Source organism: Monopterus albus, unplaced genomic scaffold (assembly GCF_001952655.1).
Source record: "Monopterus albus unplaced genomic scaffold, M_albus_1.0 scaffold124.1, whole genome shotgun sequence".
In the NCBI taxonomy this organism is placed as follows: domain Eukaryota; kingdom Metazoa; phylum Chordata; class Actinopteri; order Synbranchiformes; family Synbranchidae; genus Monopterus; species Monopterus albus.
In genome coordinates, this window is record NW_018128004.1 from 19,612 (window position 1) to 35,004 (window position 15,393).

At 40.9% G+C, this 15,393-nt stretch overlaps 2 protein-coding genes across 2 annotated transcripts in view; both read right to left on the reverse strand.

Annotated features, from left to right (window-relative positions):
• Positions 1-14,241, reverse strand: part of LOC109967045 (serine/arginine repetitive matrix protein 3-like) — a 15,395-nt gene extending 1,154 nt beyond the window's left edge. The window contains exons 1-7 of the mRNA XM_020612370.1: positions 14,150-14,241; positions 12,782-12,889; positions 11,919-12,081; positions 3,335-3,630; positions 2,635-2,886; positions 2,409-2,534; positions 5-63 (exon numbers count right to left, since the gene is read on the reverse strand). Coding sequence (XP_020468026.1) covers positions 5-63; positions 2,409-2,534; positions 2,635-2,886; positions 3,335-3,630; positions 11,919-12,081; positions 12,782-12,889; positions 14,150-14,220 — 1,075 coding nt within the window. The 5' untranslated portion in view covers positions 14,221-14,241. The remainder of the gene's footprint in view (positions 1-4; positions 64-2,408; positions 2,535-2,634; positions 2,887-3,334; positions 3,631-11,918; positions 12,082-12,781; positions 12,890-14,149) is intronic.
• A 167-nt stretch (positions 14,242-14,408) lies between these two features.
• LOC109967048 (serine/arginine repetitive matrix protein 3-like) overlaps positions 14,409-15,393 on the reverse strand; it is an 80,613-nt gene continuing 79,628 nt past the window's right edge. Inside the window, exon 7 of the mRNA XM_020612376.1 lies at positions 14,409-14,493. Within this exon, the coding sequence (XP_020468032.1) occupies positions 14,448-14,493 (46 nt within the window). The 3' untranslated portion in view covers positions 14,409-14,447. The remainder of the gene's footprint in view (positions 14,494-15,393) is intronic.

Consider the following 15,393-nt stretch of genomic DNA (forward strand, 5'->3'; position numbering starts at 1 on the left):
CTGCTGTCGTAGCTGAATGAAGAAGGACTGGGCCGGTAGTACGGGATCGGCCGCTTCCGAGCACTGGGGAGAAGAGAGAAGGAGAGGACAAAGTGTTAGCAGTCACATCTGAAACAAAAAACTGTTGGAGATATATACATAGTTATCTTAACATATTTACAATATATTAAGATTTGGTTGGTCAAAAGAAAATCAGTGTTAGGCTTCAGAAGTGGGAGACTTGTGATCAGTGCAGGATCTGAAAGAGAGCAGCTATGTGGGTTAGAAAAGCTGTTCACCCCCCCACACACACACACACACACAGCGCACACACAGCAATGAAATGCAAGATGTTAGTTTAAGCTTAGGTTGCCTTGTTAATAGCCACCCTGGAAGTGCCTCCTGTAAGGTAATTAGCTGTTAGCGCCCGAAAGAACCCCTTCTTCTCTGTGGAGGCCCACACCCGGAAAAATCAACAGTCAACAGTGCATGGAGAGATAAACACTATCAAGGTATCCCTGCTGCTACAAGGTATGTTTCACCTTGTTGTTTCAGTGGTGTGGGTAAAACCACCTTAGCTTTTGTCTTTTGTATCTGCCATGGGAGTCCACAGCCAGCACAATAGGGGGAATCCACTTAAATAAACCTTGATAGCATTTTAATCTCTGTGTTACAATATTAGTGCATAACCTAAGTGAGGGTCAGCTTTACAGATGTGTGAGTTTCTTTGTGTAAATTTCAGGGAGAAGATGAAGGAGCAGTAAGAGGACAGGAGGAAGGAGAAAGCTAGGTTTACTCAGGGGAGTTCTGGTGGTGTGCTGTTCGGCCGAGCTTCAGGAGTGAGACTATCAGGGTCCTGCTGCACGGCAACTGTTACCAGGGTAACCAGCCTGCAGCAGCTTAGTTCAGCGGCATCCCATTGTCTTGGCATCAGGATCTTTAGGACTGGAGTGAAAGATGACAAGGTACACACATTTCACACCTGTCTATGTACATCTGTATGAGAAGGAACAGAGGTGACACTGAAGATTTGTTGTTTTACACCACAGAAACACTTTTCATCAGTATTTGGGAGTTCTCTCTTTTTATTTGCATAACAACTGTGCACTACTACAGGTCTGAAGAAGCTTCTGTGGCTAAAGGAGAAGCTGTCTCACTTATCAAAACATTGTGTGATATGTTTCATAATCAGAGGAGGATGCAAATCTGCTCTTAGTATGGATGGAGCTTGTAAATGGTTATAAAGCAAGTCATTGCTTCATTTTTAACATAACAAAGATTGAACCCTTACAGAAAAATAATTAAATCTGGTAATAAGCTCAGTACATATTTCCTTTTAACATTTTTAAAAGATATTTTATTCAGCATTGATTTATGTCCTTGTTGTTGTTATGTACAGTGTATATTAGTGTTTTATGGCTTTAGTCTTATTGTGTTCTCTTTTTATTATCTTGTACTGAAGCACCATGTTACATTTATGATTGGGGCGGCTGTGGCTCAGGAGGTAGAACGGGTCATTTCCTAACCGGAGGATTAGTGGTTCAATTCCCGGCTTGTCGAGGTGTCGTTGAGCAAGACACTGAACCCCCAGTTGCTCCCGGTGATGTCACCGGTGTGTGAATGGGTGAGTGGCCAAATAATGTGAAAGCGCTTTGAGTGTGCTGTAAAAAGCATAGAAAGGCACTATACAAGTATAAGACCATTTACCATTTCAAAAGTGGTATACAAATAATACTATTATTGTTATATTTATTCATATTTAATTACAACGCAGAGTGTATAGATCAATTTGATATTACAACAATATGAAAGAAATAACCGCAAAATTTAAAGAAATGGTTCTTTATCTGGGAAACATGTATTTACCTTCTTGATGAGAATTAGATGAGGAGACTGAAACCACTCATATGTCTGCATGGCAAATAAAAAGCTACAGCTATTGAACATAATACAATCCAGGACAAGACCACCTTTAATTATGACCTCAATTATAAACATAAATTTGATTGTATACATTTCCAACAATTCCACCAAAACAAACCTTTTGAGCTTCATAACAACAGATGTTGTACACCTGTACAACTGAATGCCATATTGGAATTGCATTCAATTGTACAGGTGTACCTTATACCATGCTTAGTGATTGGATTAAAGCAGGAAATATCATTCATATTTTGTGTTTGGTTCAAAACCCTCCAACTCCAGCCAAAGCAAATCTACCAAACCAAACATCCATCCAATCATCACATTCTTTTCCCTCAGGAAGTTTTTTACTTTTAAGCTATTAAAAGCTGAAAAAAATTCTTTTTCACTGTTTCATTTAATTAGTTCTGCTGTATCAAAGTCCATGCAGAACATAAGGTGCAGATAAATGAGAACCTTAAAACAAAAGAAGGAGGTTCTTTTGTGGTTGTAGTCCGCTGTGTTACCTGGTGATCCTGCGAGCCTCCATGAAGCTGGGTGAATCCCTTCTCCTTTTGCGAATGGGTGAGTAACTGCGTGAGCGGCGGCGAGCTCGGCTGTCAGTGTCGGAGCGGTTGGCACTGTCCCTCTCTCTGTATGACATAGGGGGGTGCCAGTGGGACAGCAACAACACATGAGAACAAACTAAAACCACAAATTAACAGAGTAGTGTGAGAGAGGGTGAGGTTTCACCTGGAGTTGTTCTGCCTGTTGTGTGGGGACTGGGCCTTGCTTGGGCCTCTGTCTCTGGGTGCAGAGTGGGAGGACGAATGGCTGCTGCTCCAGGAGCTACTGCGCTGTCGGGGGCTAGCTTTGTTACGTGACTCCCCCTTCTTTCTTCCCGATGTGTGCGAGTGTCGTCCTGGAGATGCCGACAGGCTTCGATGGTGCGCCTGACCTCGACTTGAGTGGTGGTGACGCTTGGAAGAGTGGCCACCCTTTGTCCTAGAGTGATTGGCAGTATAACACAGACAGTATCAAGAAATTCTGTCTCAGCAGCAGTGACAAGCCCTATACATTATCTATACCACTAATCCTAACAAGGGTCACAGGGAGGCTTTTGAAGCCAATCTCAGCTGAGATTGGGCGAGAGGTGGGGTACACCCTGGACAGGTCGCCAGTCTATCACAGGGCTGACATGTAGACAAACAACCACACAAACACTTACTCCTACCTGCATTTTAGAGTCACCAATCAATCTAAGATGCATGTCTTTGGATTGTGGGAGGAAGCCAGAGCACCCGGACAGAACCGATGCAGGCACAGGTAGAACATGCAAACTCCACACAGAAAGGCATCGGGTTGGCCCTTCTTGCTGTGAGGCGACAGAGCTAATCACTCTTCCACCATGCCGCCCACAAGCCATACAGTGAGAGACAAATGACAGACTTACTTCTTGGGGTGACGAGAGCTCCTCCCTCTGTGAGTGTGGTTGTGCTGGGAGTGGGCTGAGTCACTGCTGTGAGCAGGGGAGTGGGAGCGCTCTTTCTGGCCTCTCTGACTCCTTCTCCACCCTGATGTCTGGGTTACAGAGCTCCCTATGGCTGTGCTCCTGGCATCCACACTCCCAGGGTCTCCTGCTGCACACATTGGCCCTGTTTGGCTCCTACTGGAGGCACGGTGGAACTTGTGCTCTCTCAGCAGAGTGGACTGGATGCTCACAGACCTAGCAGTCAGCAGATGGAGCTTCTGTAGAGAAATTATGACCAACAAAGGGGGAAAAAAAGAAAAAGGACAAAAAGAGCATTAGAGTGTTTTCAGGTTGGTGATTGAGTGCTACGGTGTACTTGCCAAAAAAAGGTAAACATCTTAAAAAAAAATCTAGGATTTCTCCATATGGCTTATAGATAGTCCTCTATGGTGCAGCGCATGCAATACTTGGCATGCAAAACCATAATGAGTTGAAGAAATCATAATTGCAAAAACAAACAAATATTAGGAAGAGGAAGAAGAGAAGGGAAAAATAAAACAAAACTGAGAACCAAATAAGTTAAAGAGCAGAGGCAGAAAGTACAGAGCTACAGATTTGGTAGAGTAGAAAAAGAGGACTTCTTCAGTTATTTTAGTAATGATTTTTAAAAAATGAAACAAAACAGAAACAACTTGACGGAACATCACAGAAATGGAAGGAACTAAATAAATATCACAATCATTGAATCTACCGAATCAGAAAATAAATCATCTGCTACTCAATTTTCTCTTTCTGGATTTTTTCCTGAAGACAATTGCTGAGATGTGAACAGCGACCCTTTTTTAATGGTTACTCTTGTTTAACTCCCTTCTGGTTAACATCCACTTACCAATAAAGTGGTATTCCCTCCTTTAGTAGGTAAGGTATGAAGAAAAGGGAAAAGTGGGGCAACATAAGTGCATCATTAGATTCACAAAATGCAAGAGAAAAAGACACAAAACCCTTCCCTGCCAGTGACTCATGAGACAATGCATGGAAATCAATGGAAAAGAACTCAAAAGAGGAAAAACCACAATGTGCAGGGAATCTCTCACACAGAGAGCAAATCCTTTAGGCCCAGTCCCCTTCCTAAACATCAGAGAACAACTGGTTGGCAGTAACATGTATTTAGATATTTTCTTTCGGTAGAGTATCTACCACAGGGAAGGTTTTATTTTACTGGGTGACATGTTTACTGGATAGCTTAGCTTTTACTGGTCACAGTCTTTGTTTGTGCTCATGGGCTCATTGATACAGGACACTTACAGTTATCACAATAGCATTGTTAGTGTAGTTCCAGGAATTACATCACGACAGAGACTGTTACAGTAGGTTACCACTGTGACTGACCTGGGTTCAACCACATTTCATGGCAATCAGAGGTCATTTTTTGGAGGAGCTGACTAATGTAAAGCCCCACCAAAAACATTCGGTCAGTGAATGTGAATGGATCCTTTGGGATTTTAAAGTAAAAAGATATTTTCAAATACCATTAGCAGTTTTCAAAATGACAACTGTATTCAGAATAAGGCTGACAACATTCTCTATTCCTCTTATTCTCAATAAATCCCACAGTAAGATGATAATTTATTCCTCTGTGCCATGGAGCGCCGCTGTTGTTTGAAAAGTTAAAAACTCATTAGTGTGTCACTCTGGCTGACATGTTACCTCATTAGCATGAACACAGGTGCTATTTAGCAACATGCACTTCCACACATTGCACTGGTTCTGTGCAGTAAATGCTCACTAGGGCGCCAAACATGTATTAATGTGTGGCTGAAAATAGTACTGAACAAATACACTCCTGTTACTACCTGTTTCTCCAACGAGGAGTTGGTGTATTGCATAGTGAAAACTTCAGTGCCTGGCTGTTCTAGAGCTATTAGCATGTTTGGTCCAGACTGAAATATCTAATAGACTGTCATGAAACTGTACAGGCATTTGTGGTTCCCATGAATCCTACTGATTCTGGTGCTGCCCTGACTTTTTCCTCTGGTACCACCATGAGGTTGACATTTTAGTTTTTTTAACAAACTGCCTCAACAGTCATTGGATAGACTGCCATGAAGTTTGTTAAACACACTGACATCCCCTTTTGGATAAATTGTAATCACTGCTGTGGCCCCAGACGTTTTATCATCATCAGGTCAAAGTTTGAATGCGATTAATGACAAACCTCCTGGAGATCTAAGTATAGCCTTGCTACTTACTAGTGTGGCTGTTGACTCTTAGTGCTACATATTTGTGACCCCTTTTTTAAATATTCTGTCTTCTACAGGGAATAATAAATTTGTGGCTGAATGCCACAGACATAACAGGGAAGTCACACATTGCTGGTTTAAGTCGTTGAAAAGGATTTGCTGCTAATAAGAATAATAGAGTAATGTCAGTCTTACCCTTTAAAGTGTGTGTGGTAGGACCTGAGTTAAATATGTTCCAAACTTCAATTTTAAACAACAAAAATAAAACTGGGATAAGTGATTCAGTAGGAGTTTAGGGGCTGAAACTTGTGATGCAATTATGCTCATTGTAAGCAGGTCATCAAAAGAGATTTCCAAAAGTTGTTCTGGAGTTGGCTCTTTTGCATGAATTACCATGTGCTGCTTCATAATCTAAGACACATCAAACGCACCGACTGATCTTTGCAGAAAGAAGAGCCGTTCTCCATAACTCATAAGTTATATACTAAGATAACACACAACCACTGGTGCGATATGACATTTGATAGAGACAGCTGTGAAAATCAATATGGTGAAAATCAGAGGATAAATATACTAATTCACCAACAAACAGAGTGATGCTAGACAAACAGGAATGCATTCTACCAAAACAGAAAGTAAAGATAAATGGAAAGAAATGGACCTGGAAGAGAGAGTGGGATATTGGACTTCAGAATGAAGTTGAGGAAAGAGAAAAACCAGAGCTCTATGTATTCCAATCTTTTAAGTCAAATCATAATTGATGAAGTTAAATTAATCTGGTTAACGATCACTGGTAAACAACAGAAAGAGAAAGAGAGAAAGAGAGAGAAACATTGACGTCACTCAGGCTAGGGTGCTTGTCACATTCTCATCTGCATAAAGATCACGTGCGTAGGCAAAGCATTACCTACCTTCCATTTCAATCAGTGACACGTATGCAATATCAACAAAAAAGGAAAGAAAGAAAAAGGAAAAAAGGAGAAAGGAATGTTCTCCGCAGCGAAATGGGAAAAAGACAATGACCTCTTTTAGTATCAAAGCTACATATTTAGTCCAAAGACTGAGGAGAAATAAACAAAACAAAAAGTAAAAAAAATAAATAGAAGGGAGAAAAGTAAAAAACACAAATGGAATTTAAACTAAAATTAGAAACAAAGGATGAATCTATAAATGACATGAGCTGTTTTGTCTTTTCGCTTGTACAAATGCAACCATATTTGTATTAATAATCAATAATCACCTTTATTTGGCCAAGTATGTTACACACAAGGAATTTATTTCCGGTACAGAACCAAGGCAGCCATCTGCGGTGCCAACTCAACCAATGGCTCTAACCATCAGGGGCAACTTGGGGGTTCAGTGTCTTGCCCAGGGACACTTCAACATGTGGACTGCAGGCACCAAGAGTCAAACCTCCGACCCTCCAGTTGGGAGACGACTGCTCTACCCACTGAACCACAGTCACCTCACAACTGGGGGTGGGATAGAGGTAAATGGATAGAGTTAATTGTGGACATTAATTAATTAATGGACATCCATGTAACATAAGCTGTAAAGAGGAGGAGGGTTGGGGAGGTTGGGTCGCATGCATAGCTGACAGATGTGAAAGATGTGGGGGGAAAAATGTCAGGACACCAAGAGTGAGATGTGAGTCACACAGGATACAGATGAACAGGTAGGGGGTAGGGGAGTGTTGGAAGGGCAGTCACCGTTAAGATGGTCAACTAAGAGACTGAGCAACTGACTACTGAGAAGAGACTGAGAAAGGGACTACAGTCACATTTTGGCCCTGGTCTTCTTCTTCTTCAGCAACAGCACTTCTCTGCTTTTTTAGAAGTCAGCTCTACTTTCTTCCAGACCATCTTTTTTATCGCTATAAACACAGGTATGGAGAGAGAGTGCCAAATCTGCTGTTTAAACCGTTAGCATGAAGAGGGAGCTTACTGTACATTCAAAATGGCTTGGATCCCTTCAAATTAACAACCATGTTAATAAATATGTGAGTTGTCTTAGTTTCAGGAGTCCATGTATTCCTGAAGTGCTGTAATGCATCTATTAATAATGAGCAAGAGGACGACTTGCCACGCCTGAGACTGTCCCAACAAGTGCATGGGAGACAGTCTTCCTGTAGTGCAAGTGCTTCATCAGAAAATGGGAAAGTGAAAAAGACCTGCATTTTCCAAACTAAACATTCATTCATTCATTTTCTACCGCTTAGTCCCCCAAACTAAACAGTTACTCTTCATCCTTGACTGCTTGCCTTGGCTGCTGCGTGTGAATTCTGTCTTGCTTTATGTTGCTTCCCTTGTCCCTAGAGAACTACTGTAGGTTCTATCAGTTTCTCTGTTGAAAAAGTTGGAAAACATTTTTGAAATCATAGAGTAGAACTTATCTTTGTGTCACTTGTCCATGTCAGTTTTTACAACAGCTTCTTCTGAAAGATGTAATAAGTTCATCATCGCCCGCCACAATGAAAAAGCTGTAAACACCCACCGCAAGTGTTTTTTCCCCACTGGTCACAAAAAGCAACAAGGTGTCAATCAACCACTTAAACAAAGTTGGCCAAACCACAAAAATTGGGATCTGTGCTATATTGGAAGTGTTTCCCAACCCCATGTTTCAGTTTTTCAAGAGAGAAGGGTTTGAGGAGAATGACTAAAGACACCATTGAATAGCTTAAAAAACACCCTCCAGTTTTTGGCTGGAGGGATATGCAAGACAGTTTTTTTTAACTTTCCAAAACTTGTTAATTCAACATTCACACCTGCTTTGTGCTGTGATTGGACAGCTGTACAGAAGGGAGGAAGCAAGAAGGATTTGAATTCTACACTATTTCTGTCTCTTTTCAAGTGAATGACGACACCAAGTCCTCAGGATAAACTGTCTGAAAATGTATTTCCTTACACATATTTTTTTTTTTAGCAATTATTGCCTCTTCCATCTCTCTACAATAGCTTTCCACTCTGTCTTCCAGTGTGGCCATTTAGAACAGGTTTGAAGACTTCTGATTTCTGGGTGGCTGGACAACAACACATTGTATAAACTTTCCCACATCTGATGGAGAGCAGTGCACAGCTGTTATAAAAAGCATCCAAGACTATGTCCTCTGCAGAGGATGAGACAGTTCCAGCGGCAGCTAGAGGGTGACTGCAGGAACACAAACTGAGATAATAGACAGAGAACCAGAGCTGCTATACAGAACATTTGCTAAACCACACTACTGCTGCAGTAAAATCAAACTTCAGTCAGATCCAGGTCGGTCACACACTGTATAGCCATCCTCCTGTGCAAAGTTCGAGGGTTATTATATTTGGTGGAGATTAACAAAAGTGGCAACATCACCTTACATTAAAAGATGGTGCTTAAAGAACATAAGCCAATTAAATGCTCCCCGTATACTACAGCCTAACTGAATGGCTCAGAAGTACACGATCTAACAAACCTCCCTTGCCATTCTCCACTGGCCTGAACAGAGTAGAAACAAAAAGTCAGGGACAGAAGAGATAGTGCCACCTAAGGGCAACATGCACATCAACATAGTAAAGTAAAGCAGTAGAGAGGAATATGTGTTTAACCCCTGGTGCTATGGCAGGAGCTGTTTAACGCCTGCAGGAGAAAAGGATCTACTGTATCGCTGAGCAGAGCATGTGCTTGAGAAGAAAGACAACTGTGCCGACAAGAAGAAACTATTAAACATACCCAGTTAACCTACTTGGTCCAGTTCCAAAGCATTTGAGTGCTTTTTATATAAATGAGACAAAGATTTGGGCATTTATTCATGGGTAAAGACAACTTAAACTGATAAAGAAAGAAAAACAAGTAATGAATGAAATAAGCAGAGAGAGAGATCAGAGGACACCTGACAGCTACATGCAAGCTGAAGTAAGAGAAGTAGGAGCCGTCAGTTCTCTGGATGGAGTGTTCACAGGGTGTTTGCAGTTCATTTAGGTGCTTATTCCTCAGGAGATTGTTTCACAAGGGATCTTTTTGTCTAAGTGTTGTGTTTTGGTATATACCAAAGTTCGCCACCCCTGGTATATACCAACATATTGGCATCCTACTGTATGATCCATTTACAGTATGGAAGAGTAAGGTTGTTTCCATAATTGCAGGAAGTCATGAAAACCATCCTAAGCAGTGTCCTTTAGTTAATCAGAGACTAACAGAAATAGTTGTTTTCAAAGAACTTAGAACAAACAAGGAGCAGGTCCAAATTGAAGAGGTAGAGAGAAGTGTGATTCATAACACTCTGGGCTTTATTAGGATATCATGGAGTATGTGGTGCAATTTCTTTCTATTTAAAGAACAGAGGTGACCTCTATCATCTGGGTGCATTCTGTGATACGTGATATGAATTCAGCTGCATGACAATACAGTTTTAGGACACAGCTCAGCTCTAAGGAAGACGTAAAAGGCCTAAATAAAAAATTAAGCAAAGAAATAAGTGAAATACAATACACTTTGTTATAGATATGTATGGTGTAGTAGTATTAGATTTGACAGTTACCTTTGTGATCAGCTGTCAGCAGTTTTGAAAAATCTTAATCAGAAATTTTACTAAATGTAAAGTCAAGAGAAAATATTCATTTATGATTTGTTACATATAAAACGTGTCAATTTAAGTCTTTTTTAAATGATCAAAATCCAGTCTTTTCTATTCCTGTAAAATGTATAAATATTTTTGATGATTAAATGCCTGATTGATCACATTTACACATCCCCCTGATCTAACAAAGCAGGCGATGAAGGTCTGAGCAGAGGACAAGTCTTCTGTGCAGTGCTGATTCACTACAGTTCCATATCTTTACACTATGAACTTATACACTAAACCCCCCCACACTTTTGAATGATCCAATTACATTTGAAAGATCTGATTTAAATCCCTCTTCTAACTAAACTGTCATGTTCCTACCCCGCTCCTCTTTTGAAAGGACTTCCTGTCCCCGGCTCACCCTGCCTACCGGGAGCTTTGGTTCATCACTCACATCAGCTGCACCTGCTCCTCCATTACTTGCACCTGTTTTCACTGCTCTCTTGTTGTTGACCGCCCCGCCTGGACTCCTGACCTGCGTATCTGCCTTGCCCTATTCTTGCCTGCTTTGCCTGCTCTCCTTTACTCCAGAGCTCTGCTGCACGGACTATTATAACATTCTGTTACTCCCCGGGACTGGCTCTTTAATTGGGTCCCTACCTTTACCCCTACGGAGGCTGCTCACGCTGCCTTCTCTGACATAAACTTACTCACATTTTTTGTTTCACATGGAAATACATCACCTTACTGAGGCTCAAGACACTCAAACTTCCCTTTCACTGGTACTTTATTGTAAGAATTCATGTCACATTAAAATGCATTCATTCAGTAATTAAGGACAAAAAGTTAGTTTTTCTTTTTTTTTATATTTAATTATGACATAGTAAATGCACACACAAAAAAGAAAATAAGTATTACCGTGTGAACTATAATTCGCTTTCTTTGTTTGATGTATTTTTATTTAGGTATTTTAAATCTTCCATACACCCACCAGAAACAGATGTTACCTGGAATGGTGAATGGCACCTTGTTCATAGCTATATTTTGTTAAAATTCATTTCGGCATGTAATTGGATTAGTCAGTTCAAGGAGGAATCTCAGATATTTATCACTTTAAAACACCATCATGCATCTGGCTGTGGCTCTGGTAACACTGGCTAATTTAGACTTAATCTATTCCTATTTACAGTATTTGCTTTGATATTTCTTAACACACATGGACCTTTGTGAGGGAGTTTGAAGTAGTTAACCTGTCCCTAGCTCAAATGTTTAAGCTTGTCTTATGCCTTGGCAGGCACCTACTCAGATTAAACACATCATTTTGCTCATTCATTTGTTCTCATCTGTTCATTTGTTCTGGTCCAACTCCTATTTCCATCTGAGGTGTGGTATGCTAGTGTTGTGCCCTGACTCAGAGGAGGTGTGCTGCGCAGAAACACTAGAACCTATCTTCACTTTTCTCCCTCCCTCTATTACCGGCAAACAACAAGAACAAACAAAAAAAACAAGGCGGCAGAGGAATCAAAGGGAGCCAGAAACAAAGCAGCAGAAACGAGTTGTACACAGGACACGAGCGTCTTTCACACATCAAAAAATAATCATATTAATGATAAAAACTGTCCTTGAAGTAACTGATAAAAGGATGAAAAAATCTTTCCATGTCAAAGGAGATGAGAATTCATGTCAACCCACACGAAAGAGCAGGATAAAACTCATTTAAAAAGTGTAGGAGATACCATTGGAGTGGTTGGAACGGGTGTGGGGGTGTGGGAGCAAAATAGAGGAGAGTACATACATCGTGTCCTTTCTTGCCCTCAGCGCAGTTGAGTCTGCCGGCCTTGCCGTTGCGGCTTTGCTGGATGTGGTCCCCGTTGTGCCACACGGTGGGACTGTTGGGGCCGGGGGACAGTGAGGTGCCGGACATCTTTTGTCCATCCGCCTTGTGCTTGGAGTTCAGCCTGGAAGAGCAGAGCCACACAGAAACACACTAGCTAAAGCACAACCACCTGCTTCCTGGGAAACAACACTGTAAAAAAGGTTCATGGTGAGAAATAAATTTGTCTCATTCATACATGCAGTAAATTGTGACTTTGTTGGCCTAGATTGAATCTTGTATTTATTAAAGTGCCAGAATTTTGCACCATAGTGAATGATAAAAGTAGAAAAATATCACTTTTACTCCAACTTCAGACTAAAAGCTAACTTAAACATTCTGTTTAAGGGACGATCACTGTATTTGTTTGTTAAACTGGGTTAGGGTAGATCCCACTAGGTTGGGAGTAGACTAAAGTGCATTAGCAGCTGCACACACCTTCTGAAACATGCTTGGCAGTGAGTCTACAAAATACCATTGTTCATAATGAAGAACAATATGTATAGTTAAAAAGAAGGTAGTCTACTGTTTGTATTTCCTCATGTGTTTTTTGCATTTATCAGGTGTGCAAACAAGGCAAAGCAGGCGCAATTCTCTTTCCTGTGCCAGTTTGTTTTTCAATTCAGGCAATTATTTTTTCAATATTTGTATATATATTTATATAATATAAAATAACACATTGCTGTTAATTCACATATTATTAGAGATACTACTGGAGATAATAAGCCAGGGCAACCGCTCAACAATCAGTGCACATCTGTGAACGTGTTTGTTGAGGAGTCTACCTGGCAGGAGATTTGTAGGTGCTCCGAGTGGAGGAGAGGGAGGCGCTACGGGAGCTACAACAGCTGCCTTGATGCTGTGAACTCCTGCTGGGGGTTTCAACAGGGGACCTGATGAATAACAACAACACACATCACACACACATACACATAAACATCCATGTGTATGTATGCATGTAACACAGGGAAACACACATTCCACAATCAGCTCAGTGGTCAGTCTCCTAATATGTGCAAACAGTTTACTTTCAGTATAGAATTCTGATCAAGACCGGGCACAGTGTATGACATGGACACTGTACTGAATTCATATATAATGCTAGGAAGATGCACTCAGTGCTTTATACTGATTAACTTTCTCTGAGTCTAAGCCTGAGATAACAAGTGTAAAATACCAGTAGAAATTAATGAGACACTAAATGGAATTCCAGTTGTTGAGGACTAAGGTTGTTGTTCACTCTTTGCTCTTCTTTGTGCAGAAGACAAACTGTACATAATATATTCACTCATATACACCGATCAGCCATTATGGCCACTGACAGGTGAGGTGAATAACATTGATCATCTCTTTACAAAAGCACCTGTCAGTGTGTGGGGTATATTAGGCAGCAAGTAAATATTTAGTCCTTGAAATTGATTTGTTGGAAGCAGGAAAATGTAAGGATCTGAGTGACTTTGACAAGGGCCACACTGTGATGGCTGATGACTGGGTCAGAGCATCTCCCAGACTACAGGTCTTGTTGGGTCTTCCTGGTCTCCAGTGGTTAGAACCTACCAACAGTGTCTAAGGAAGGACAGACAGTGAACAGGTGACAGGGTCATGGATGCCCAAGGCTCACTGATGATGAGGTCGAATCTTAAAATTTAATTTGCACTTTGAAAAGATTTAAATTTATTTGAACCTTTGTTAAAATGAGTGAAATACTCTGCATTGGCCTCTATGAAGAGAAACATTCAGCAGCTATAGTGGAGATATCACACCTAGAGCAGGGAGGCTGTTGAATTTGTGTAAAAAAATTCTAACTTGTCCTCACGGCCACAGTTTTTACTCCTTTTACATACGTTTTTCGCCGAATGGCTGACACATTGTGCTCTTTAGAACAGTAGAAATATGGAAGCAAACAGATTCACAGAAGATGCACAGTGAACTGCAGAGGGACACGAATGCCAACCAGCTGTCACAGTGACTCCTGTGTACACAGTATTAGGCAGGTGGTCATAATGTTATGGTTGATGGGTGTGTGTGTACATCAAAAGTTACTTATAAAGTCTGTGCCACTTTGTTTTAATGATAAACATAGACTATAAGGGTTTCCGCCATCTCAACATTATCATATAAATGATATTAGACGGATTCTATATGCGTCTCACCTCTTTTTCTGTTTAGTTTTGTCTTTGTGTTTGTTCTTTGGGCTGCCCGATCTGAAACAAACAGCATACATTAGATAATGAAGCTGTGGACGGTAAAGCAATGGAAACGTGCATTCCCTTTGTGAAAACAAAACTCACTGTACTGCTCACCCATATGGATTGCATTGTCTCTTGAACAAACAACAATCAATAGGCAGAAATGGCAATAACACACACCTTACAAAAGGGAAATACACACACTGTCATGAACAAGGCCATTAACGGTGGCAGTCATGTTACAATGTATTGTTTTCCTCTCTCATGCATACCTGTATCGCTTCTTTTTTCTGGAGCCAGATGCAGATCTGCAAAAGCAACAACACCACAATCGTTATAATGATGATTCCATGACAGAAACAGCATGTAATTCTGTTCTAAGAAGTAGGTTTACTGAGTAAACTGGGTTACTTTCCAGGCTTACCTCTCACCAAGAAAAGGTATTTTTATATCAGTCTGTATTCCAGATTGGAGGTGGTTCTAGGAATCACTAAACCTGTTTCCTGGAAATTCTAGAATATCAGAGGCAGTATTTTGAATAAATCCTGGCTGAACCCTACATCTAATCTGTGTACCACCACTTTTACAGTATTGCTACCTTTTCCACACTTTCATATTCACTCCACAGAATACTGAGACTATATAAAGCTGCTGAAGGTATGTAAACCTGAAATGTCGCTTAGCCCTATTTAGCTGCAGGGGTGTTAGTTTAAGGGTACAGATAATAGTTCATATATTGGATGAAGTGATTAGAGTTGAAATATTTGTGTACATGTGATGGCAAATATGCCTCTACATACTGTCTGACTGCAAGCAGCATGGTAAATATAGTAAACACAGATGCTGACACACAAAGCAGTGTGAGGCTACAGTAGAAGGATCATTTTCATGTGCCAACTCCTAACACACCATTTCAGCATGTGTTTCTGCACTTGAAATGATGAGTGTGTGTGCACTCCCTCCTTGCTATCAAATCTAAGGCACACGCATACATCCATACACACCGAGATGTAACAGAGGGCTCAACCAGGGGGATCTTCCAGTTTTAAAGGTGCTAGATGTCACATTTATCTTTTCTAAACCTTTGGCTGTAGTGAATGGGTGTGAATGTGAATATGAGTGGTTGTCTGTCTACATGTCCGCCCTGTGACAGACTGGCAACCTGTCCAGGGTGTACCCCACCTCTGACCCACTGTCAGATGAGACCA